Source organism: Dinoponera quadriceps, unplaced genomic scaffold, assembly GCF_001313825.1.
Source record: "Dinoponera quadriceps isolate SergipeBrazil2010 unplaced genomic scaffold, ASM131382v1 scaffold367, whole genome shotgun sequence".
In the NCBI taxonomy this organism is placed as follows: Eukaryota; Metazoa; Arthropoda; class Insecta; order Hymenoptera; family Formicidae; genus Dinoponera; species Dinoponera quadriceps.
This window is the reverse complement of record NW_014554712.1, coordinates 1782864-1809875: the sequence shown is the minus strand read 5'-3', so window position 1 is coordinate 1809875 and position 27012 is coordinate 1782864. Positions and strand designations below refer to the sequence as shown.

The window sequence follows — 27012 nt, the reverse complement described above, 5'->3', positions numbered from 1 at the left end:
TCCACCCTTCTTCTCGCGCTCCGCCTCCTCGGCTATTATAATTTCCGATATCGCTTAAATAATACAACCTGTGTAATAATAACCGATAATAATAACGACAACGAGCAACAACAACGAATATCGATCGCGCGAGCAACGGTTGCGTCGCGGTGATTTCGCGCGTTGCTAAAAGCGCGATCGCTCGTGGAAATTATCGTCGCTGTTGACGACGATCAGCCGCTCGCGAAGTCGCTACGGCGCGAATTAGCGGAGCGAACTTGTCGCGCTTGAAAATCCCACGCGCTCTTATCGGCAGGAAAAATTAACGCGCCCCGCGTTGTTATTCACGTGACTATTGAACTCTGTAATTGGGAGTGATCTGTACGTAGCATAGGCGCGCGTGTCCGCCCGCTCGCGCGATGCGTTATTATTCCGATCAACTAATTGTTTGCGCATCAAAATTATCGTTCGCATCGGATAATTGCTATTCGCGCGGTATGATGCGATCAACGTGAAAATTCCTCCTCCGAATTTCGATTCGGGAGCTCAAGAAAAGCTAATTTTGCGTTCACTCGATTAGAATCATTTTCGATGTCAATCAGCGCTTTGATCTCCGCGACCTTCCGAAATGTGACGGCGCGCGCGGTTCGCAATGATGACGACTTTCACCGTATCGCTGTGAACTGTCGCTCGCGAGGGCGATCTCGTTTGCACATAGCGAGCGAAGGGCCGCGTGATTTACAAGTGAAACGTATACAACGACCGTTCTCCATTAGCCTCGTTTTTTCTTTCAATTCTTCCAGCTCACACTCCTTTCTGAAAATTTCCCGATGCGGCTGACTTTTTTCTCCTATTTTTGTTCCTTTCTTCTTTTCTCTCCGGCAAAGCGAAATACGGAGCTCTGTCTGAAATTTTCGGACGACGTTCGCGCGCGGAATAATGGAAAAATGTCTAAAAATTGAATAATTACGATGCGATATCTGCGAATCGCCCTTCCTCACCCTCTCTCCCAGCAAATCCTCTTAATCTTCACATATCGCCGAAACGAGAACGAAGTTACGGCCGGCGTGATTCGTTGCGTCGCTCCTCGTTTCGTCCTACTTCGTACCTAGTGCCGCGTCTCGAAATCTCTCGACCCGCAATCGCGGGAGAGGCCGCGAGATTATTTACGGTTTATTGTTTCGAGCGCGGGGAGGATTTTCGCGATTCGTACGGAAACGTCATAATTGGCGGGAACACTTCATATCGCGAACGAGCTCCGCGATAGCGAGTGTGCTTCATTGCCGCCACCGCCGCCGCCGCCTCCTCTCGAGCGAAACCAACTTATACTTGTTGGGGGTAACGCAATTTCCAGCGAATAAAGATCGCTCATGGAATTAGCGTGAAGTGGTAAATTGAATTAACTAACCGCGTCGCGCCGCCGGCGTTGAAACGTAATTAAACTCTTGACGATTTCTCTCTCTCTCTCTCTCTTTCTCTCGAAGCGCCTTGATTATGAAAAGTTTATTGGATAAGCGTGTCCGAGAAACACACCCGGCCCATGCCCAAGTATTAGGGTTGCTAATAATATGCACCTTATCCACATTTTGGCCTCCCATTCTTAACGGTACATTCAAATTCTTTCAAAATTTCACGATAAGCACGCTAAATGTTAATAAATTTAATTAGTAAATAGGTTATGTAATGATAAATCACGCCCACGAACAAGGTGGCGATGTTTATTCAACCTGAAAAGAAACGACATTACTTATGGGTACCCCTAATATATTCAAGAGGTACGCACAGCCCGCTGTGCCGTCATACTTAATTTGCCGATAGATTCAACCTCCTCCCCGCTCTTTTTTCAGGTCTTGCGGTGGCGGGATTTCGCGACAGCAGCGACGATGCAGGCGAAAACCGTGCAAAGGCAGGGTCTGGACGACCAAATATAAAATCTGCAATCCGGAGGTGAGTGAGTTCTTTCATCATTTACAGATGTGATTTTCACTGAATTCAAACAAGTAATAAACTTAGCTGCGGTAGCAGCGACATTAACTGTCTCTATTTCGCACACATATTTCAGCTGTCTAGATCACAGCTAGACTTTAGCTTCTATGACTAATTTTTATTCCGAGTATAAAGACAGGACGACCTGTCGGTTCGCGACGATGTGCTCGCATCGTTGGGGCGATATTTGAAAAAAATGTTGACCGCTCTCGAAAATCAGTCTTCCGATTTCTCTGCTGTACAACAAAAAAGATCGACACCAAATTGATCAAAGAGTTCTGAATTCGGGAAATCTGGGTCGCGCCGTACAAGCGACGAAGTACGCAGCGATAAACTCTCTCCCTCTCTCTCTCTCTCTCTATGAATATAAAATAACTCTTTCACGTTGCGACTGTGATCGCGCGTGCACATCTGAACGCGCGCGTTTAAACGTGAACTCTCGGTCGACAGATGAAAGTAGACGTTTGCACGGCGAGCTTCGCGCCACGTCGCGTTGCGATTCGCAGTACGTTCAGTACGTTCTTGCGTATCGATCGGACGTTTAATCGTATTGCGTTTTAACAGCGGGCGTCGCTGTTTCGCGCAGTTATCGCACGGGGTGATTGCGAATTATCGTGCGGGACGCGCGCGCGTTCTCGTGACACAATGACGAGTAATAATGGAAACGAATTGCGCCGATTGCGCGAGACCAAATGACATTCATTGTCGTGAATCGTTCTTAAATATTTCAGCCCGCGCGACTCGCCGGTGTAGATCCGCCGGCGTCAATATTACATCGGCCGACATGTAATTTGGATACATGATAAATTTGATATCGGGCCCGTACGATAGCAGTGTGTCTGTGTGTGTTTCTCCCCCGTGTGTAAGCACGTTCTGCACCGCGGCTACGGCCAATACGCACACTCTGCTGCAGTAACTGGGAGGGTAGATCCAATGGGACGTGGGCTTCCAGGTGACCTGACCCACATTCGTGTATCTGGGCCGAGTTTCAGAGAAAAGGCAATGCGGCTACGTGTTAAACAGTAGTTCCGCCGCGTACAGACGTGTGTCGTACACGCAGTCGGTCACAGGACGGTTGCGACGGTTTTTTCTTTTTTTTTATATATTTCGAAACACACGAAAAATACAACGAGGCGAACCTATGATTTTTACGAACATGCGCAGCAGATAAACGACTGTCGAAATTACATGTACACATCGAAAGTATGTAAGGAAATAACTGTTGCTACCGGTCGACCGTACTCCCGTCTGATCGATATCGGCCAGCCGACGATCGTTCCCTCGTCTCTATTTGTTTCGCAGGACTCGGCTCGGAAAGAATCGAATGTATGGTATATTTAAACGGGAGTTATATTTATGGTAGGAAACGCCATACGCCGTGCGAATCCAACGATGTAACCCCCGCAAATCGAGAGACGCCCGAAGAGCTCATTTATTCACGAGCATCGACGGATTATACTTTGAATCGCTCGCCATGCACTCATCTCGTATTCGCGTGTCGCGGACGGAGAAGCGGACGGTAGCGTCTGAGTGTAAAATTTATCGTGTTTCGCGCGTCGACGTTTACATAGTTCCGAATAATTGCTCCTTCTTTTTTCTTTTATCTTCGTTCCCTCCACTTGCGCGACACAAATCGCAACTGTACTTCGATCGCCGACGTGTACGTTTCATTCTACAACATCTTCGATACCTTCACGGCTGCCGTCGAGTATGTCTTGCTGTCATATGTGACTTTGACTTTGACCTCACCGACGATTACCATCTTATTATGACACGTTTTTCTCTATATAATAACGACATATACAATGATAAAATGTTAATTTTAAGATTCTTCACATGTCCCAGAAAGTTCACTCCAAATTTTAATTTGAACTAACTCGTCGTGTGTTATTAGTTATTCAGAAATTGAAAGTGTCAGCGCTGCCAATTCAACGCTGCCAATTCAAACACTTAAATCTGTTACCTTTTCTCGACAAGTTACTGAAGAATTCATTGTCGTCCAGAATGGTCGTCACTTCACAGTTACTTTTTCTCATGAGTTGCCGTGAAATTTCGACCGTATTTGAAGAGCGGCATACTAACAGCGAAATTTTGCGTTGCGTGCCGTTTCATTATTATTCGTTTAATTGTGCAGGTGCGACTCGTGACATGTTTGTTAAACCATGAAAATGGATGAAAACCAAGATCAACTTAAGAGGAATTTTATATACGTAGCAGCATATTTTTCGTTCCTTTCAATAGCCACAAAACCATGTGTTTTCCTACATAAATAAGGCCTTATTTCACATACCTTTCACGGCTATTTATTGACCGACCAGGTGAAAAGGTAAACGGGAGTTTTCGTCCATTTTCACAAGCGTCTGCGAGCGATCTCAAGTGTGTTGTTTTATCCAAATATCTTTTCATTTGCAAATGGCACGCAATATTTCTCAACGTGTCTCTTTCTCGCCTGTGACGTCACGAATCCAATATTGCCGACCACTCCGGAGCCTTAAATATGTACGGCATAAAACACGGTCGAAGCGAGCTAACCCGCAGAGGCGGGCGGAAACCGTTTTTTTCGCCGCGATAAGCGCGGTCTTCAACTGAGCTCGAACGCGAAATTAACGCGCGAGCTGAAGATGATAAACCGTCGCACCGCAGTTAGCGATTTAATCTCCAGTTAGGCGTCGAGCGCGCGTCTCTCGTTACGTCGAAATTTCGAACAAATCAAACGCGTCCATCGTGTGTGACGGACGGCGGGATCGATCGCGCACGTAGATCGTGCGACTGTGTGCGTAGCCGGCAATGATATGACGCGCGACGCTGATTCTTCCCGCGAGTGCATTTGACGATACCGAACGCGCGCACGGCGATGCCGTCGGTATCAGTTCCTGGTGCGTGACGTATCAATCAGTCGCCGAAGCGCGACCGACCGGTGGTATCTATTTGCGAGATCATCTTCTATCGTTCGTCGCGCGACGACGAGGCGCGCGCGTGTGACTTGTGCGGAATTCGATGCAACACGAGAGAGACGTTTGCCACCTAGCTGGAGATTCGATTGCTACTTGATAGGGAAAGAGATTAATTAACCATGAACGTGTGAAGTTTTATCGAATAAAATCGATCTTTTTCACATATACTTTTATAATCAACTTATTGTATTATAAATTCACATTATTCGAATAATCATTATCGTCTGGCAGATTTAACGTGTTTTTGCGTTTTATCATAGGGAACATTAAAAATTAAATATTATTTGTTAGAGAGAAAATCTCCGGCTTTTTTATTGAACTTTTTCTCTACTGACCGTAGTTATTTCCTTTATCGTCTTCATTTTAAATAATCTCCGCGCTGATTCAGCGTTTCTTCGCCGCGCGGAGGCGCGCATTTCAAATTTCCGTCGCGGAACGTCGATGATACCGACGACGTTTGTCGCTCCGCGAGCGATCCGATTAACGCGTCCGTCCCGTTAACGCTCGGCGACGACGACGACGACGCTCGACCCAAATTGACGTCATTAAGCGACGTTTCGGCGCGGATCTCGCGGGGGATCGCTCGCCAGCACGGAGTTCTACCGCTGTAAAATCGTAAAAGTGGAAAAGCGCCGTAGGTCCCAGATGAGGGACGCCTTTGTCGCCGGTCGCGCGACGACCGACGTGACATTCCGCCCACGGGGCGATGCAACGGGGAGAGGTGCATTCTACGTGTGTTCGCGAATACGAGCACGCGGACACGTACACACACGACACGCATACTCGCGAGCGCGCAACAAAGGTATCGGTCCACAAAGCCGCGTCGATCTTACAAGCGAGACGCCGCTCACCCTCCTCTTTTCGCGTTACACCGGCCGCATACGTAACGCGTAATATCTTTCACTTAACCGAGACGTTTTATTGTGCGACGGCCCGTTGTCGATGCCTGACTGAACTCGCCTCCGCGGACTCACCGCGTTACGAGGATAACGCAAAGCGTACAATGTTAACCGTATATCGGCGAGGTTGGAGGTACAAGTTGAAATAAGAGCCCTGCGTAATTACAAGGGACATTTCGAGGCACGTACCTTGAATTTGAAGATACCTCGAGGTACGTATCTCCAAATTTGGACTCGAAATGTCCCTCCTAATTACGCGGGGCTTTTACTTCAACGTGTACCTCCAACTTTGGCGATACATAGTTAACAGTCGAAGACGTATCGGCACCGCGCATCGGACAAATCGTCGGTCGTTGCTTTCCCTGGTGTGTGCAAATTAGCTCTCTCCTTTCCTTACCTCCTTCGGTAATCGCCTGTAAAATCGAGCGTCGACGATCTTCGAGCGCCGAAGGGATGACGACGAGCGTGGTGGAAATTTTAATTATCTCTCGTTTCCGCGCGCGACGCGCTCGCTTCATCTCGCCAGCTCCGGCTTAGCCGGCCCAGTCGGCAAGAACAATCGCTGTTTCGCGTCGATTTCTCATCGACGTGTGAGATTTGTCGCGTTTCTTTCCATGCGTCGAAACGACGCGGATTTTGTCCCATCATTGCGAGACATCTCTCATTCAGGCTGATGGACAATTTCCCGCGAGCCATAATAGCGAGCCGCTTCGTTCTCTCTCTTTATCTTTCTTTCTCTCTCTCTCTCTCTCTCTCTCTCTCTCTCTCTCTCTGTGCTTTTTATGATGTCACATCCAATCGACGATCGTGATTGGCCGATAGCGTTCGACCTCTGTACAAATGACCCCTCCTGTGATCCCGACAATTCTGACATTATCGATATCCTCGCAGCTATTGCTTCCGCAAATGATGTGATTTATTATCATCCGGCGAGAAGTGGTAACAATTTTCCCGCCGCGAAGGAGAGAAACGCGCGGACCCGTTTGCGGGGACGATCGAGCGACGCGACGTTATGTAAAAACGAGTGTGTACGCGACGCAGGATGAAACGGGGGTAATGGCGGTCATCTGAGCAGAAACTCTCGTGAAACTGTCGTGAGAAATGTCGGGATTCGGGATCCGCTTGGTGCAGTGGATATTTACAGGTGTTTGTTATAATATTGACCGGTGCAAAAAACTCTTCGCTCTCGACGAATTTCCGTCAGAGGTACAGGCGAAATTTCACCACGGGGTGACTGATCACGGAGTAAACACGGTTTATCGATCACTCGCTTATTTTTCTCGCGACTCGCGTGCGCGATGTCGCACACAGCCGCGTTTGTGTCCCGGTGCTAATGAGAGCCCCGAATACATTCGGTAATTTATCGCTTATACACGGGGCAAGGCGGAAACTTTCGGATCGATCGTTCGGAGGTTGTGATTGCGAACCGCCGCCGCTAACAACGATCGGGAGATTGATAGGCTCCGTCACGGAACGAATCTTTTCGGGGTCTTTTCACGAAGTAATCGAAGCTCAATCGTGGTCAAATATTAATTGCCCTCACTCAGAGCGAGCGAAGTCTTTGCTTAACGGCCGGCCCCTCGGGTCCGGGACAATAATTTAGCGACAGGACGTTATAAATTTCAAGTTAAAATCCAGCCGGAAGGAATTTACGTCCGCGGGATACCTTTCCCTCCTCGTCGCCGGCGCCGCCGTCGTCTCTGCCACCTCCACCGCCGTCCTTACCTCCGTTTTTCCGCCGCTTCTTTCATTTTCTTCCTGCGTGGCGGCAGTAAAAAAAGCGCCATGTGTACAGGCGAGCCGGCGTACAAACGTGGATTTAAAGATTCAGCAGTTCGCGAAGGGCGCCGCGCACAATTATTTCGCGCGCGCATTCGGCGCCGGCGTTCTCCGCCTGGCGCTTATATAAATGTTGTAAATTTTCGCCCCGTGCGATATAATTACCATCAGCCTGCAGTTTTTGGCACGGCTTAATTAATTGCGCGCTGTAATGAAGCGAAAATTACATCGAGTGTATATTACACCGTTACGTTTTTGCTGTTATGTAAGTAACAAAGAGAGTGAAACGTTGCTTCCGCTCGCGCATGAAATATGGCGTATGTGATACAGTATAGTACAAAAGTATAAACGTCTACTTATACGTTTTAGCGCATATGAACGTCTACTTATGCGATGAAAAAATAACGTATTTTAAACAGTCAATTGTATTTTTACTTTCGATAATTCATCAGGTATCGGAGTAACCCTACTTAACTTAGATCAATATTATTACTCGAACGGTTTTTTCCCGAGCGCGACATCGTCGGATTCTCGCGCGGATATAAATATAATCGGACCGAGTTCAACCGAGTTTCGCTCTATTTGACGCAAAAACTTTTCACGACCCGATATAATTTCACGGTGTATTTTTGTCCGATGATGATATCGACCGCGAACGATTATGGAGCAAATTAAGTAAAATAGAGAGAGAGAGAGAGAGAGAGAAATTTCGAAAATAAACGCGCCGTGTAAACAGCGCGCTTACTCTCGCCGCAGTACACGCGAGAGGGGTAAATTTTATTTGTGCACAAAATCGACATATATGTGCCGCCGCGCATTTGAGAATCCTCGTTGAATCAAACGCGCGTCGAGAGGTCACGGTTATGCTACATACGAGTCTTGGATACGGTAATCTCTCGCGCTGCCGGCGGGTCCGTCGCGTCCATTCGCGTCCTCCGGGCTACCTTTCGTCGGGCGCAAAGTGCATAAACTGGGTTTCAATTTGATGCCACTGAGAGAGGGAGAGAGAGAGAGCTACCTGGAGTTACCTTGACCGGCACGCAGTGCCGTTTGCACGCAAACGCCTGACCAGCGCGAGTAACGTTGAATATTTTCACGACCGACTGATGAAACCGCGATACTTTTTGCACCCGATTTCTGCACTCGATACGAAATATTGCAAGGAAACGCCGCTGCTGGCGGCGAAAGGAAACGACCGTGGATGTAATTAATAGATGAAACGGACACAAGACTATGAAAGAGAGAAAGAGAGAAGGAGAGAGAGAGAGAGAGAGAGAGAGAGAGACCATACTGATAGAAATATTCTTCTGAAATTTCCAGTCGTACGAAGAAAGGCGTATCAATGTATAACGAGCGATGTCCCCGAGAAATTATGTTCACACGAGAGAGAGAGAAAGAGAGAGAGAAAACGAGATATTAAATTACTCTCCGCGAGCTCCGGTGTCTCCTGAGCTTTCCGAATGTTCTGCCCGCCATATACGCCCATTAGGTATAATACACGCCGTAGATGCTCGCATACGGGATAATTAGACTCCTTTTATTCGCGGTGCTCGCGTTCGCGCGCGCACGCGAAATGCGCACGGTGTTACTCCTCGTGAAATATTCCTGAAAGAATACACGAGCACTCTGATAGAAGTTTCTGTTTGTCCGACATTCCACTCCGGGCTGCATGAAAAATCGCTATCCCAATCAACCGAGAGAGGGCGAATGTTAAATATCACTCGCGCGAGAAAAAAAAAGGAATATCCCTCTTTTAGATCGGACGTGTGCGCACATCTCCCGGTACATCTCTCTCCCTCTCTCTCTCTCTCTCTCTCGCTCTCTCGTCGCCGTCGCTTATGGATGATAAATGTTAAATACAATACGGACGGGAGAGCGTGGGCTATTCAATATTCCCGAGAAACGTTATCGTATCGCGCCACGGTAATCCATTATAATGATGACAAATCGCGGTGTCCACGGTAAAGGGAAAAGTGAACAAACTGGAAACCAGAACGTGATTTAGCCGCGACATCGATGTTGCGAGAGAGAGAGAGAGAGAGAACCCGTGTCCGAACCAGATCCGCAATGGTTAAACGCGCGTCGCTCATCCGCCAGTGGAATAATATGGCCGGTAAAACCACGCCCGTACGCTGTGTTGCGCGCGCGCGCGAGCGCACCCGGAAACAATACCGTTGTAACTTTTATTAGAGTCACCGTAATCGTAACATCACAGAGATATTAATGTCGCGCTGTTCGGCCCGCGCAGCGCCGCGCTGGGACTTTTACGCCACTGTGAGATTTTTGCGGAAACCGGGAAACCGGGGGGGGGGGGGATTAACGATATAAACGTATTTTTATAATCGCAATTACGTGTCCCGGTCGCGCTTGTCATTCGGCCTCCTCGCGCAGTTTCGGATTCTTCGCGAAATCTTTTTTCCCCGCGAGTTCTGCACTGAAAGAAGAATTTGGTAATATGTAACAGGATTTGATGACTGTTGCTAAATAATTTGGTGAAATATTGCGAACGTTCGGCAACAGTTACGGCATAATTTGATCGTACGAAATAAATATGTAGTTTTAAGAACCAAGATTTCGTTGCTTGAATTATACATATATTTAGATCGTTAAACTATATTTTGGTACTTAATATCTCGATAGCATAATAACCTTGATAGCAGAAAATGAGATATATCTGGTAACTATTATTAAACATATAGGGGAGTCATATGTTAATCATGAGTCACTGTGTTAATCGGTTCTGACCGTTAAGATGATGAAGATCGATCATACGGACGAGAGAGTGGTGTGTGTATCATCTCTCTCTCTCTCTCTCTCTCTGGCGCACGTGGCGCGTTGAAATATCTTGTTTGTCCTCGCGGTAGTGTTTGCGCATGCATCGTTGCGACTTTCATTGGACATTCTGTAATTGCAGTTTTACAAGGCTATTAATATCGCGTTTAGCGCGAGCGCGGCCGAATGATGAATCCCGTTACAACGCCGAGATAAATAATGGAACTTCCTTGCGGAGCTAAACGCGCTCGACTCGTGCATAATGCATTACTTGCAATTCCGCGACGCGCAAGTAATTGCGGGCGACAGGAGTTAGGTGAATTATTATTCTCGAGCTGGTAGCCGTGTCGTGAGGAACTATCGACGACAGACAGAGAGCAGGTGAATATATTCTCGGCGACAATTAACCGATTTGTATCGAGACCGCAGAAATTGTCACGTCTCGTGTCTCGCGCGAGGACTGAGCCGAAGAGTCTCGACCGTAATAAAAAGGAAGAAAACCTTTAAGTCGAATTCAAGATGAAAATCGCGAGAAAAACCTCTCCGCAATTTTTCCTCATTTGAACATAACGAGAAAATAATTAGCAAATTATTCGTAATTAGAGCAGAAAAAGTTTTGCTACCAGGATAGAAAATATTCGGCTGAATTTGTTCTCGGGATAAGTTAATTTGTCGTTAGGAAAACAATAATGTTCCCTTTTATTAATTACATTACATTTATTCATTTGTCCTTACGGCAAAATGTGATTTATAGATTCAGCAAGACAATCCGGCAAAATGACAATTATCGTTGTTAACAAGTGCTGGACGAGTTGTTGTCCGACATAATAACCGGCAGATTTGGCTGCGGCAGCATAAAATTTCCCATGCCAGCGAATTATTCTACTTTTACGCTTGAGCGTCTGATAAACCTTGACGAATAACCCGCCTGTCCTCTTAAAATCGTCCGGATACCCGGCATAGTCCGGCAGGTCGGGGTTACTTGCTTCCGCAGACGTTATCGGGGTGCTCGTTAATTCGTCGCGCGGTAGATCCGTTCTCTAAATATCGCCGCCACCCGTTAGCTACCCCGGCGAGTTTTATTTTATTTGCCGAAACTCGAAAGTTAAACGATACACAGCCGACGTCGGATTGAATTACACGTGACTGACGCGTCCCAGCGGCACAATTCTGACACTCGCGTGTTCGCGTTCGCAGTTTGCGATGCATGCACGCATCGCTGCGACAAGCATACGGCCAAATGATTCCCCTTTTAAGGTCACACAACGTGTAATCCAACGCGTGTGTGCGAATCAGTCGCGCGCTGGTGGTCGCGCTACCTGACAATTCCGGGGGGGAGGGGGGAGGGTACAAAAATAACGATTCACGAAATGGGCTGACGTGTCCCGGGGTAATTAACAAATTACAAATTGGCGCCGGTTTATTTTGCGTGACGTTGCGCGCACGGTAGCTTCGCAAATCTTGATCACACCGACGATGCGCCGTTCTGTCGTCTATGTTGTTGCCGGTTGCAATTTTCTCCGCCGAGGAATATTTACATAATGACTCCGCCCGAATATGGGATATATACTCGATTTTCGATTGTTCCCGATTGTAACAAACCGAGAGAGGAGAAGGAAGAGGGGAGAAAAATTCTGAGAAATTAACAGCGTTTCAAATTACGTCAGCGAAGATCGCGAAAATACACCGCGCGACAGATCGAAAGCAAACATCGCCCGTGTTTTCGCTAATAATTATTTGCGCACACTCCGAAACGTGCTTTTAAATAAAAGGAAAAAAAGGGAGAAGAAAAATGAATTCTGAACAACGAGTTCACCATTTCAAATCAATATGTATCCACGGCGAACAGAGATGAGTAAAATGGACCGATTTTGGCTTAAAAGGTGTAACGGAAGTTGTACGTAGTGAACTTGTCATTTTTTAGGGTCGCCGATGGAAGCGTTTTTATCTATTTAAGCCCGTGGTAAAGTGTCAGTTTTTATTCAAAGAATCCCAAGTCTCATCGGGTGTGCGCGCGTCTGCATACATTGCGCAGGGAGGATATTAAAATGATGGACTTCCACACCACTTCACAGAAGTTCCATCTGGAGGATCGCATTGGATTTTTCAAGACGTTTCGCAACAACGCGCGTGCAAACGAACCTCGTCTCGTGGTCGAGTGGAGTCTCTTTTCCTCATCAGCGATTTGCCCCTTTCCCATCCCCCTCCCAACCCCGTTGCGCACACGTTCGAATATACCGGCTGCTGATCGCGGACGAAAAAAATGCGCAATGCAAACGACGAGAAATCGCGCGCCCGCGGTGTTCCGGAGGAAGCTCGTCAGTCCGTGGCCAGTTACGCGGCGGAAACTGGCCCGATGGCGGGGAGGAATCACGGCGGACGAAATGAATGTGCGGCGAAGAAAAGAGAACACAACACCATTAGCATAACGAAACGAAGGGGCGTGCGCCGAATCCAGATTCCAGAGTCTTCCGAACTGTCATCCTCTTTCCACCTTTTCGCTCTCCATTTCGTCTCTCTCTCTCTCTCTCTCGCCCTCTCCCTCTCTCTCTTTCCCCATCTCTTTCTCTTTATCTTGCTCCCTCGGCTCCTTCAGCGCACTCTGTTAACACTCGTAATGGCACAGTGTGTATTTCACCGAGGTTGTATCCTGCGTTTTACCGGCGGCGAAAACAGAGGAGATTCATTTGCGGAAGCGAGACGAAAATTCCACTGTGGGCGCCGCGACGCGATAACGCGGCGAGAGGTGGTTCGCGCGGCGGCGACGGCGACAGCGACGGCGCCCGGTCGATAGTATCCCGGCCGCGCGCTAGATGATTAAAATTAATTTAGGGTCTCGCAGGTTTCAAAGGACGGAGGGAAGCCGGTGAAGTTGAACTTGAGAGTTAAAATCCCGTCCATCCGCGCGGAAACGCGTAATAATATCACACAAACACGGATGCCTGCTGCAGACAAACGAATGAATAAAGAGGCGGTGCATAAATGAAGGTTTCATCTGGGCGAGGGGTGGGGGGGAGTGGCTGCGTGCGTCTTACGTTGTATTCAGCAGTGCGAGTTACAAAGACGCGGAAAATACTCGCGCTGCTGACGCGTTACCCGCTTCAATCGAGCCCGCTCGAAATTAGAACGCACAACGGAGAAACGATCGCGGAATTGGGTCGGACGAATTCTGCGAAATAAGTTCGGTTGAATCCAGTTCGGTTAAATAGATCCAAACGAATAGATCCAAATAAATAGATCCAACGGATCTAAGTGTCATACCGTGGAATTGCTAACGAGTTTGAAGTCGGATCAAAGCGCGGATCGATGACGGGGCGCGAAATTGTAAATTTCCGTGGATTGGGGCGATTCTTCGAGGGAGCAACCGACGCCCGCAACGCCTCCGCCGATGAAAAGTGCGGAGCATTGAACACGCGCCTATTGTCGCGAGGATAATGCTCGGCGAGGCAACGATTTGCACCGATTAAATGGCTAAGATCATTGATGAAACTTAAGTCGACGTTTGATCCGGAACGCTCGTTAACCACCGGTTGGATTATCTCTCTCTCTCTCTCTCGCTCATGAACTCGACGCGAATTTAAATCCACCTTAGCCCCGATCATCTTCCTTCTGTCTTCAGCCAAACAAAGCGTAGTTACAATCCACAATTATAACTTCCAGAAATTGTCCCGCGGGATTTAGAGCGCGAGGTGTTTCGCGCGTAGCGAACGAGAACTCCGTTTTAGTCTCCGCGACGCATCCGCGAAGGCTGCTTTCAATTTCTGATATCCTTACATATACGACTCTACAATTTGAAGGCAGCTTTTTCTCACTCAGATTTCTCAATCGGAGTAGATTTCGGCCGTGCCGAAGAATTGATCGCGCGTAACGCGAAGGAAATGTCGGCGCGAACGAGGCCGCGATATACGCAAAGTACACTATATCGCTCGCGTGCCGTAAGTCGGACAAATTTCTCCAAGCAGGATGCGCGCACCGTAATACTTACGTAATCTCCGTAATCTCTGTGTACTTTAACGGGGAATCTCGATGCTCGCACGAGCGGCTCGCGCGCGGGCAAACAGAAGTAAACCCGCGCGATTTATACGTTTATTCGTGAAATTATTATTGCGCTTTCGCAGTTCACACGCTCCGTCGGACGCGCTCGCTCTCGCCAATACGCATGTTTCGCGCTTTTTTTCCCCCCTTTTTCACCCGATCGAGCAAATTACACGCCTGCTAAACCTCCGCCGGAAAACGTTACCGCGCGCGCGCGCGCGCCGTGTGCACTCGGCGCGTAAAATCACGGTAAGTGCCGTCATAATAATTCATTCAGCGCGCGATACGCGTCGCCTCGACGCTATCGGCCATTAACGCGCGAGTAATTTACTCGATCCGATCGTTTCGCGGTGTGACAGTGTTTACCGATTTTATCATAACGAGCCGGCGAGCGAACTCTCTTGGGCTCGGCGCGTGGGTGCGTCGATAATAATAATAATAACGTGAGATAAACATATCGATCGGGCGGGCGCGATGAGCTACAATAAACGACACGTGGACGAGCGTGTCGATATTCCGTTTGAATTTTCAAGTCGATCGTTCTATTAATTAGCACCGCAGTTTGTCGCTAAGCCTCTATCCGCGAATCGCACTTGACGATAACGAGCCGCCGGAATTACCGGCTCGTTCATCTCCGCGGTGAGGTCAATGAAAAATCGTGATCGGCGAGCGAGCGAGCGTACCTTCCGCGCGATTCCTACCTAGGATTTGGGTTTTTCGCGCAAATCCGTAGGGGCGACTATTGGATTTCAAATTTCTAGGACGAACCATGGGATTTCCGTGTGGATTCTCACCTGATTTTCCTCAACAAGGATGGTAACCCTACTTGACGATTATAATTACAACGGATAATAAAGGAACGTTTCCCCTTTCGCGCAGGCATATGTGACGAGTTCGTGGCGGGAGAGAAAATGGGTGTCCTCGTTTCGCTTAGCGAGTTCGTGTCAACGTAAAGTCCGCTGTTTATTTATAAACGCGTTATTTCGTTGTTATTTGATTTATAACGGTGCGTGGCTTGCATGCGAAAATGTCCCGAAAAATTCGCGATACGTGTGTCCATCCGTAATTGACGGGGCGGGCTGCGAGTTGCGAATGTGTGTTCGTTACTGAAATGAAGCTAAACGGAAACGAACCGCCACGGCGATTTCGCGAGAAATGTTTCATACAGTCCCTGGCTGCATTATTAGACGCATCTGAATTTTTTACAATTTATCGAATAAGTATGAACCCGCGTTAGTTGCATTATTGATAACAATGAGAACAGACGTGAGTTTTGACTGTGTGTCTCGATTGAAATTTAGTTTTATTTTTGTTTATTCGTGACTTGAAACTTCAAATTCTTTGCTCATTAACTAGAAAAATCAATTTTCGTGCGAAAAATATTAATATTGTTTGCAAAAATTATGGGTAAAACGAGCGATTTGACATCTTATTAGAAAGTTGCGGGGATAAAAGCGCTAATTGACACCGCAAAAATTATTCTAATAGAATAAACATAAAATCAGTAACTTTTCTTCTCCTCCTAAGCTGCCCGTTTTATAAAAAAATCAAAGTATGTCTAATAATACGGCCAGGGATTGTACACGTACGCGTGTCACGCGCTTGTACGCGCGAGTAAGATCGGGATATCTGGAGACGGTATAACGACGGTCACAGTAACACGAACAATAAAAGGGCGGAACTGCGTTCTGCGCAAGACCGGGCCAATAAAAGTGTAACACTCGGACTGACGCGGATATTCAGGTCGCGCCGTCGTCGTCGAAGCGGAGCACGACGATATGAAATCGTTGCCAAATCTACCGTGCTAGCGTTCTAGCGTGTACACCGCTTGCGATGCTCGACGTCGTTTCCCGCGAACTTTTCCTTTGACTTTAATGACGTATCTCGCGATATCGATTCGGACGTTCGAGATTGCTTCTTGACTGGAACATCGACGCGTGTATCTGTGTCTCCGATCTTCCGACGCGAATTTCATCCGGTAACGTTTTATCGGGCAATGTTTTGTTAACGTTTCCTTCTCATTGTCTTTCTTCTTGTGCTTCTTTTCATATTGTCGTCGTTTCTCTTTCTCTCTCTCCCTCTTTTTTTGCTATGTATTTTATGAGTTTCTTTGAATTTTATAATTTCTTTTCAGTATATATATATATATATATATAAAGTAATTTAAACAAAAACTATAAAAAAAGTAATTAAACAAAAACTAGCTAATTAAGAGTTGGGTTAAAATTAAATTGACTTATTAAATTTTTATTTTTATATATATATATATATATATATATATATATATATATAAATCCGTCGTAAGAACGATAAGAGACAACGGTATCGACGTTATTTTCCGAATCGTCATAACGCGAATTACATCTCTGTTGCGTATCGAAGCCTAGCCAAGCTATATCGCTCACGTTAATCAGATTTAATTGTATCAATCGATAGAGAGAGGGAGAGAGAGAGAGAGACTATATATATATATATACATATATATAGAGAGAAACTATATATATATAGTTTGCATCATTAAATTTTAATTTTAATAAGTCAATTTAATTTTAACTCAACTCTTAATTAGCTAGTTTTTGTTTAAATTACTTTTAACCTAACTAAATTAATTCTATGGGCCATTAACTTTTAACTTAACTTCAAAAAAGAAGTTAATTTACTTAACTCTGCTATTAGCGCTGCTCACCCATCTTCCATGTAAATTTAATGATTTACTCTATCTTATTGTATTATTAACAGCATTATACGAAGTATTTCGTATGCAATTACTTTTGACTCTTAAAGGGCGCGCCCTAGAACGACAATAAACGTCTCTCTCTCTCTCTCTCTCTCCCTTTCTCCATCAATCGATACGATTAAATCTGATTAACATGAGCGATATAACTTAGCTCGGCTTCGATACGCGACAGTGATGTAGTTCACGTTATGACGATTCGGAAAGTAACGTCGATACCGTTGTCTCTTGTGATTCATCTTTACGACGGAACGGAATGGCGGGAAGCTATACGTAAAATTACAGAGAGAAAAAAGAGAGAGAGAGAGAGAGAGACAAAAAGAAAGAGAGAGAGAGAGAGAGAGAGAAGTTGCACTAAAACTTTCCACCCAATATTTCGCAAAATATCTTTCGTCCGAACCGAATTTGAACTCGCCCGACAGTGGCAGAGGAGTTAATTAACTCTTCACAGCGCAGTAGACGCGTACGGTTTCAGAGATCGAGCTGCCACGCTAACTTTGCACGTAATTCGACGACCGGACAGTGGACAACATCGCACTTCACTCTGCGTGATCGTTTTCGGAACGATCTCAATAACATCAGCATGCGAGTACGTTCCGAGCGCCGTTTTAGCCATCTATTTGCACCTGACCGACAGTCGAAACGTTCCGTTCTCTGTCGTGAAAAGGATGCGAGCGAAGAGCCAAACGCGAATCATACAATATCTAAAAAAAAATCGTGGACACAGATCGATGACAGCAGACAGCATGATGAGAATGTCCTTTTGATTCGGCGCAAACTGCGTTCACGAAAATAGCGAGGACGCTTTAAATTTTAAAGTCGAACTCCCGTTTTCGCGAACTTTTCGGACAAAGTCACGAGCGAAACGGGCGGACGATTCTTTCCAAGTCGGACGCGAAACGATTTCCATGTCCGGCAGCGTACAAATTAGATAAAGTACGTCTGATGCGTTGGCGCATTATACCTTTGAATAATATGGTTCACGCAGTCACACGTGTAGCCAGGTGTAGGTCGAATCCGACCGATAGGAACATTTTGTAGTTTTTTTAACTGATTTGGGCATTATTTGTCTTCACAATAAATTAGGAAATATTTAATAATAAACAAAATATATCGCAAAATATGTAAAACACGTGAAGTCTAAGCTCAGCGGCTGCTGGACTATTTGCAACGGTGCAACGGATTAATTAAAAATTATTTACTCCGGCCAACGCGTAACGTTCGCGCAGCGGACGTCTAACACCGACCGACAGGCCCGCCGGGTGCGAATTTGACTAACGCGCTTCGTGCGAGGAGGTCAGAGTATCCCAGAAGCTTGAAGGTATTCGTTAGCGTTAGCGAGAACTGCATAACAATCGGGGGACGCAAATTAGACCGTATTAAATGGCGACTGAGATCGCCCGACGTCGGGCGGATAGTGCTTTTCGAGAAACCAGGTATATCCCCGGCGTTAACCTTGATCCGACGCATTATTAATCAAACGCGAGAACACGTTTAAGCGTCGTTCCCATCGTCGCATCGTCGTCGTCGTCGTCTCGAAGTCTCCGTGTGTCCGCGCGGCGCAATTTATAACTGTCTCGCCTCGCCGTTGTTCGACGAAGCGTCGTGCGCTGCGAAGTCGATAATAACGCGTTACAATTGCCGCGAGAAATTTGCGTGTCTGACGATTGTCGCGATTATCCCCGCCCCGCCTACGTTGTCACTCACCTTCGTCGGATTCGCGCGCCCGAGAGCCCGCGATTACCGTCGCGATCGTCGCTTTCACGTTGCGAAATAGGCAGTATTCGGCAAGCAACCCGTCGACGACGGGTGATCAAAGAGCGGCAGCCTCGCGTGTCACGCATAGGTTTCGCGTGTAATGTGTTTCGGCTCATTGTATTTCGGCTGGAGAGGAAGAGGAGGGACCGGCGGATTAAGATTCCGAGCGGTCTTGCGCGCGAATCAATGTTCTCGAAATTCTCGAGGCGCCGCTTAAGGAGGTTGTAAGGCCAAACGAGTTTGATAAGGGCCTGATGAAACTTGCATTATATGTACATTGAAATATTATCTAAGTGTTGGTGCAATTAGGAAAAGATTGGCCGCTCGAGAGCTGAGATATTTGCGACTGAAGTTGATACTTTTTTTATATTTTTGCGCTATTTTTAATTTCTAATTTTAATATCTTCTAAACCAAAAATAAAACTTTAATAAAAAAATTATATATTATTATATATAATAATTATATAATATTAAAGACTAGGGGGAGGGGGTACTACAGGGGATTCCTTTCCACTTAATGAAGAAGCAATTTGAAATGTATAAAGTTTTAAAAATAACATGTAGGGATATTTAATAAATGCACAAAATAATGTAATTTCAACACTTTTATTTTATTTCTTCGATAATTTCTTATTATCTCAAATATCATAGATAGATCAGTTTTCGGGCCTAATTTCTAGAAGCGTCAATCTTCTCAAATATCTTAAAAAATAGTTAAAAAATAATTATTTTAAGGAAACACGTAATAATTTCCATGAGACTATCACACTCTTTGGCAAAGAAATTTTACTAGTTTACATTCGTGCAAATAAGTTTTAATTTTATATCTTCAGTGGGCCTTGAGAACCTAAAAACAAAATGGCACATTGATTTTGATGTTTTCCCTTTAATATTTAACATGCTCGGACCCCAAATCGACGTAGAGATTTTCGATATATCTAAAGTATTACGGAAGATTAAATTCGAATGTGCTACGAACGGCTTTAGAGATCGTCTGCTTTAAAGCGAATAGAATACGAATATAATTCACGGAATACGTGAAAAATAAGTAAGACTTCAGCGAGAGAGAGAGAGAGAGAGAGAGAAAGTGTGGATGAATGTGTGTTTTGGCAGCCGCGCGATAATTCCGTCACCGGGAGCGTGTATATATCTACCGACAATTGCGGAAATGCATTTCGCCACTCGCGTGCAGTACCGCCGCGTTTCCGCTCGCCGGCAAACACAGTGCGCCGTCGTGCAACGTGCATGCGGGAACAACATGCACACGCACAATGCGCGTGCGCGCGCGCGCCTAACGCACGCATGCACATTGGAAGGTCAGATACGCTGTCAGAGGATAATGACAACCTGTGCGTGAAACTGGGTCAAATTCGACGCGGGATCGGTTGTTAGACTAATTAGCGGCGACCGTGTGACGGCTGGCGCATTGTAAATCCGAATTGTGAATTACGGCGTGCGGATAGATAAACTACTCGCGTACACGCGTTTTGATTACGCGAGTGAGCGCGCGACGACGATGCGTCGGCAAACGCGGCGTTATAAATGTTGACCTTGCGCACGAACGTAAATCATCGATCGAATATGACACAGGATATTTAGCAAAATGTGCAAATATTAGTATATTTCGGCCGTCGGCCGGTCATCACGACGAATATACTTGGAATGTTTTGAACGCCCGCATAAATGCACATTAATAATCGAGACTTCCTTCAATCGGACCGTGTCCGATCGAGGGGGATATATTGGGCGTATAAATTGTACTTTTAATTTTAATGCGATTAATTTCACGGCCTCCCGATGATCACTCACGAGGCGTTGCCGCGTGAATTTTCGTGTCGCTGCGCGACTTGTGAAAGCGACACATTTATCTCGTTGTTGGCTGCGACTATTCCTCGCGGAAATCGCTTTTCAGGAACGCGCGAGCTCTCCGACACGCGGCGAGAGACGACAAGAGTTAAATCCCGATTGCGCAGAGGAAGTATGAGAGCGGAAAGGTTCACTACCGGCCTGTAATTCAATGCACTTTTGGCTCGCATCAACAAAGGGAAGTTGCATTCCGCGCTGGTAATCGCATTTATGGTCGATCGACGACGAATATGCACACATCGGCGGCGTGCCGACGCGTTGTATCGCGCGTGCGCAACCCGCGTTATGTAATGATTACCTCACGAAAGGTTATTTGATGCCTGTACCTAACGAAGAGGACCACGCGGAATCAGGGCAAATTTGACGAAACCATGGGTGATTACGACGCGGTTAGCGCCGGAGTTGCACACCGTCGCGTTGCAACACCGCTATACACCCGGCAGATAATCCTTAAATCCACGAGCAAGCGATATCGCTAACGAAGCTGCGATTCGACAGCGACTGTGTGTAGGCGATGCATCGTAAGTGAAACGAATGCTCACCGCCGGGCTCTGTGCTATAATCGACTTAAAAATACGAAGTTCCAATGTGATTTTCCCGTAACGCGCGATTTATGAAGCAGAACGAATAGGAATGAATACTGTAGAATTTAGCGGAAAGTTATCTTTTCATTAAAATTAAAACTACACATACGCCTCGCAAATTTGAAAAGGTGCTCTTTTAACATTTTTATGTATACAGAGGATTCTTTGGAATTGTAGATACAAATTTAATTGGCTGACGAAACGAGCGAGAAAGTTTTATCAAAATAACTCGATGAATGCTTAGCTCTTAATAGCCTTTTAATGCGAGACATTTTTAGTGACTGCAGATCCGCAAATTATAATCGTTTTATGGACGATCGTGAGTTCGTCATTTCCATCCTTTTACGATAACTTGCTTCGAAGGATTTACTTAAACCACGCCGTTAGTCGAAAATGCTTTCATGTATGTAGTGAAATGCGCAAATGACGGAAATTCCGTCGAAAGAAAGAATATACACGGTGGACATGTGTCCTTCGAGTCAGCGGTGAAAGGACAACGCAGACGTGCGCGGGATCGTACGGCAAGAAGATTCCTCTTCGTTTCGTGTCTCTACGTCAATTCGTTTCCGAGTTACGAATATTTAAAGTTGTGGCATGCGCGCGAGCGAGAGCGACTACCACGTGCTCGACCGACCACGTGTTCTCGAGTGGCCATGTTTGTTGTTGCGCATCGCGCAAGCGCGAACGCTGTGAATGACCGCGCGATCGCAGGCCGGCGACCTTGCTGGGGTGGGGAAAGGACAGTCCGCATGTTGCGTAAACGTAAATAGACACGCGTATGTTAAGGAATGCGGGTTCCGCTGTCGCTTCCGCGAAGTGCTATTCGACGAACATCGCTCCGTTCCGACGCCCATTCCGGTCGCGCCGAAGCGATCGAAAGTGCACGGCTCGATACGATCGTCGATATCTTCGCTTCTAGGCGCTCCGAGGAATTCTAGCGGCCCGAGGGAGGAGGACTCGTTGGAAAAGTCAGGCTCTCGCACATCTATCTAAAGTACGGTCGTTGTTATTTCGCATATTTAATTGGTACAATTGGATTATCGCAACGGAGATTTTTTGTGTTTTCGGGAGCGAAAATCAATCTGTGTGACGAGAATTGATAAAGATGTAAATGTAAGACCGTGAGGTGCTCAAGCACAGAAACAATAGTACCATAAATTAAAAAAAAAATATTATTAATCCTTCGATATATAAACGTGTCTAAACATATCTGTTAGCAATAATATGTCAGAATAATTAAGAAAGAAGGCAACATAAAAAAATTGCAAATATATATATATATATATAAAATTTCGCAAGAATAATTGTTGACACTCTGACATTCTTTTCCGTAAGATATCCGTGTAATCACACCAGAAGCTCAGTTTAATCGAAGGCTGATAGCACGAAAACGATTAGCTTGCGGATCTATATTTAGATAAAAAACGGATAAGCGACGACGTGATTATGTGAGCTTCTCTCGTGCGGGTGCACGGATTGAAAATGGGGAGCTTATTCGGTGGCGAAAGATAAGGAAGAATCTTGAACAAAATCAGATTACATACTGGGGGACACCGGGCGACGATTACAATGTGATTCGGAATGAAGTTAGATGTGTTTGCACGGCGATAGTTGAACACCGGCAGGAATTGGCGGATCAAGTGAAATTTAGATCTTGCGGATTAAAACGGTGGAAATCTCCGGACGAAGAACTATCAACTCATATACGGTGGCATCGGCGATTTCAGTTGTCCAAAAAAAAAAGAGAGAAGAGAGAGAGAGAGAGATCTGTCGCTCGGATTATCGCGATTGTTTCATTAAGCGCGGGCGCGATTTTCCCCGAGAGGGGAAGGAAGGGGAAGAAAAAAGATAAAGTACCCGTCTGATTCTATTAAAAGTCGCAACCATGGATATTAAAGTGTTTGCGCGTTAGAGCGGGATATCTGTAACGACGAATGACGCACAATTTCTAAACGTGTGGCGTAATGTGACGCAATTGATCCGTAAAGATTGACCCGAGACGGAGCGAGGTCGCGACGGGGGATGCCATTCGTACCCGGCGAAATTGAGACGAATGTCCTTGCAGTCGAGAATAACAAAGGCTCGTTACGGATAATAAATAATTAGTTACAGTGGAGAACATAGTCGGATTTCGATTCGGAATATAAATCGTTTGCGAATATCCTACTCGAATATCGTATTCGAAGGTACCACTTGGTACGTAATATCGGAAACGCAAAAGGGAGGACCATTAGATTCTGATCGATAGCAGGTTCTCATTCGATGAAATTACACGATGCTATAAACATGTTTCCTCGTTATCCGATCAAGTCTCCTTCACCCTCCCTGCTCTCTCCCTTGAATTTCTGTTCGATGTTTCCGGGTTACGCGGATGAAAGTGGTTTTGGGCACATACATGTTACAAGTATATAACCTTTTATTATTAAGCCGCCTCGTGTCTATGTGAAAAAAAAAAATTAGCGCGTTTTAATTATCATACCTTCTACACTGCCGTGAGAAAATTCCCAACGGCAAACGGTACCGATAAGCGAGGCGTAATCTGCTATACAGTAAAAAAAATTTTGTGTTGAAAACGGTCCACTAGAATTTTCGTTTTACTTTAACAAGATGAATATGTTAATTAAATATAATTTGATATATATTTTGATATTTCTTAGCATATGAAAATGAGACAAAATTAACACAAAATAATTTCTGTTAAAATAACAAAAATTTCAGTGGGTCGTTTTTGGTACAAGAAAAATTTAGAAGAGATAATAAAATATGGTTTCGCTGCATATTTTTCAGACTTTGGGCGTACAAAAATTGCACTGATTAAAATATCCCCGATGGATATCATTGCGACGGATGGAAATCAATAAACAATTGAGTATTTTTTCAAGATATTACATAGACAACTTTTATCATATTTCTTTTTAATAAATATGTTCGATTTTCAGTGAAATATGTATTTCCTCTGATTTTATCCACTGTAAACATAGCCGACTCTGGCATTATCCCGAGGTCGGGGTAATCCCGGTCAATTCTCATTTTACACTTTTCCATTTATCTCTCTGTTATACATTTTCATAGAATATTTCGCATCAGCTATATTACAGCAAACCTATCCATTTCCATTGTATCAAACAGATCCGACATTTCTTAGTTTTATGAGAGTTTCCGCTCTAGTGACCCCCATTACCCCTATACGTTGGAGGGAAACGTGTAAGTGTCAATTCACTGGCATCTTCAATTTGGAAACAAATGACACACGACGAATGAGTGATTATTTCGACGCAAAATTCAGAGTGGACTTTCTGCGGACAGGTGAAAAATGTAAAAATTAACGTTTCACTTTTCGCTGTGCGTCAAGCGTTCGCAACAATAAAAATACCATCGATATTGTGTCATCCGAATGAGGCCGGGGAGGAAGGAGGGGGAAGCGAATGACGGGATCGAACTCGATCCGGCGCGGAGTTCGGGATGCAAACGCCGGCGCGCGTAATTCCGCAGTGTGTTCAACCTCGGCTCGATCGCCGTGGGACGAGAAAGCGACAAGCGTGGAGACGGGACGACGGGGGGAGTGTGACAGGTGTAGACGTTCAGGCGCGATCCGTGACGCGCTCCCTGTTTGAAGAGCCGGCGCGCGCCTCGGGCTCCATTTGACTGCATTGACGATTCGCGCGGTGTAGTTTATCGGGGTAAGTTTCCGGCCCGCGGTGTGAAACTTTCGCCGAGTAATCCGTTACGAAAGTTATCGGACGTAACGTGCACGGAATTTCCGTAAATACGGATAATCGAGAAACGTGCCGTAGGTAGGTAGCTAGGCAAGGCAGGCAGGCAGGCAGGCAGGTAGAGGCAGCTCTATCGGCCGCCACACTGTTTCTCTTTCTCACCGGCGTTCCATCGGGCTGCCGTTCGAACCCTTCCCCTCCGGTCGATGCCGCACGACCGCCGGTAACGATTGGCGCACGCAGAAACGCTCGCCGGCGGTATACGTCGCGAAATAAAATTTCACGGGGCGTTTGTCCCGCGAATCCGAATCGGCGTTTCGTTGACTGGAAGGACTTAAGGTGAAACGTGCCGCGCGGGAATCGGGGTTAACGGCGAGATATCGGGGGAACGGTGCGAGGTGTCGAACTTGATTGGAATATTTTTGCGAGGGAGAAGGAAAGGAAGAGGTCTCGGCACGACTTGTGCACCGCCGCAGTGGACCGATCCTCGCGGGGATGGTGGACGAGATTGCTGGACGAGTCGGCGAGATGGAGATTCTCATTCGCGTTGTACGCGGCATCCGCAGGGTGTCAGCGTGCGTTGTTGGTATAAATGTGCGTGGAATGTTGGAACAAATCAAATAGAGAGAGAGAGAGAGAGAGAGAGAAAGGGGGAGGGGGAGCAGAGAGCTCGTGAGCGGAATATGAAATAAAACTCGAAAATATACGATAGCGAAAGAATACGTGGGTAATTTTGCTTTTATTTCGCGAGTGGGATAAGCAATAGGAATGCTGCTTTTGTTTGATTCGATAAAAATTGCGTGAAAAAAGAAAAGAATAAGGAACGTGTGAATCAGGCCCTCGGGATGTGCGATCCTTAATTGAAAGAGAACGATAAGAGGTGGCGCTAATAAATAATAGTCGCGAGATAAAAGTTACACAGACCGTTAAAAAAAATTGTCGTTAAAGTAATTCTAATCAGAGTAGATGCGCGTAGAGTGGCTTATATCGGTAGTGGAAGAATCGCGAAGATGTATCCTTTCGCAAAAATTACAATATCATGTCGTTATAACAACCGCAATTTGATTCTTAAAGGTCCGTTCTATTTTCGCATAAAAGCTTGTTTTTTTTTTTAGATTAATGCGTCACCTATGTAAATATAAGTTTAAACCTGGAATAGTCACGTAGCTAAATGCGACACGAGTGGTTGCGTGGATGAAGTGTCCTCCATTTTAAATTGACGCATTTTTAATAGAAAAAGTCGCTTTAGAAAATAATATTTATTTATACGGAAATAACGTTCGCAAAAAATCTCTTTTAACACAAAACTAAAATCATTTTATTTCTTTTTACAATAAAAAAAAACAAATCAGGGGACGAATTACGAGGAAATCAACGATGTTTCGAAAATGAGAAAATGACCTACAAATGCACGAAGAATGCGCAAGATGGATGCTCATCGTTAACATTCTTCGGAAACATTTGTCATCCATGCGCGACCATCATCGCGTTAACCGCGAAAATGCGAACGCGCGCGCGACTCCATTTTTATTCCCTCGTCCTCTTACTCAGCGAGAACGAAGAGGCGCACCTTGAATTAACCACCATGTGGTGTTGAGGGCGCGCACATTGCCTCGTGAAACACCTATTCCCCGCGGAACGGAGAATAGAAAGCCCCCCCGCCCCGTCTTAGACACGTTTCAGGAACTTTATTTTCGCAAGCATTTCGCCGTCGAGCACCTCAAGCCGCCGTCGTACTTCCGATGCTTTCCTTCGTCCTTACCTCGGAATCCTTGCGGCGGAGAGAGGCCCCGGCGTGTGTTATCGTAACTGTCGACACGCCTGGAAGAAGGCGCCGTTGTGTTTTCCTTTATTCCCACGTACAAGGGGACGACGACGTCGCGCGACTTTCGCGCACGAAGATGAAGAAAATGGTCCGGCGTCTCGCATCTCCCCTCCCCCCCCCCCCCCCCC

General features: G+C 46.0%; 1 protein-coding gene across 4 annotated transcripts in view; it reads left to right on the top strand.

Annotated features, from left to right (window-relative positions):
• LOC106741043 (ADAMTS-like protein 3) overlaps positions 1-27012 on the top strand; it is a 236339-nt gene that overhangs the window by 150901 nt on the left and 58426 nt on the right. For all 4 annotated transcript variants that reach the window (XM_014612608.1, XM_014612609.1, XM_014612607.1 and 1 more), the window contains exon 4: positions 1827-1926. In XM_014612608.1, coding sequence (XP_014468094.1) covers positions 1827-1926 — 100 coding nt within the window. The remainder of the gene's footprint in view (positions 1-1826; positions 1927-27012) is intronic.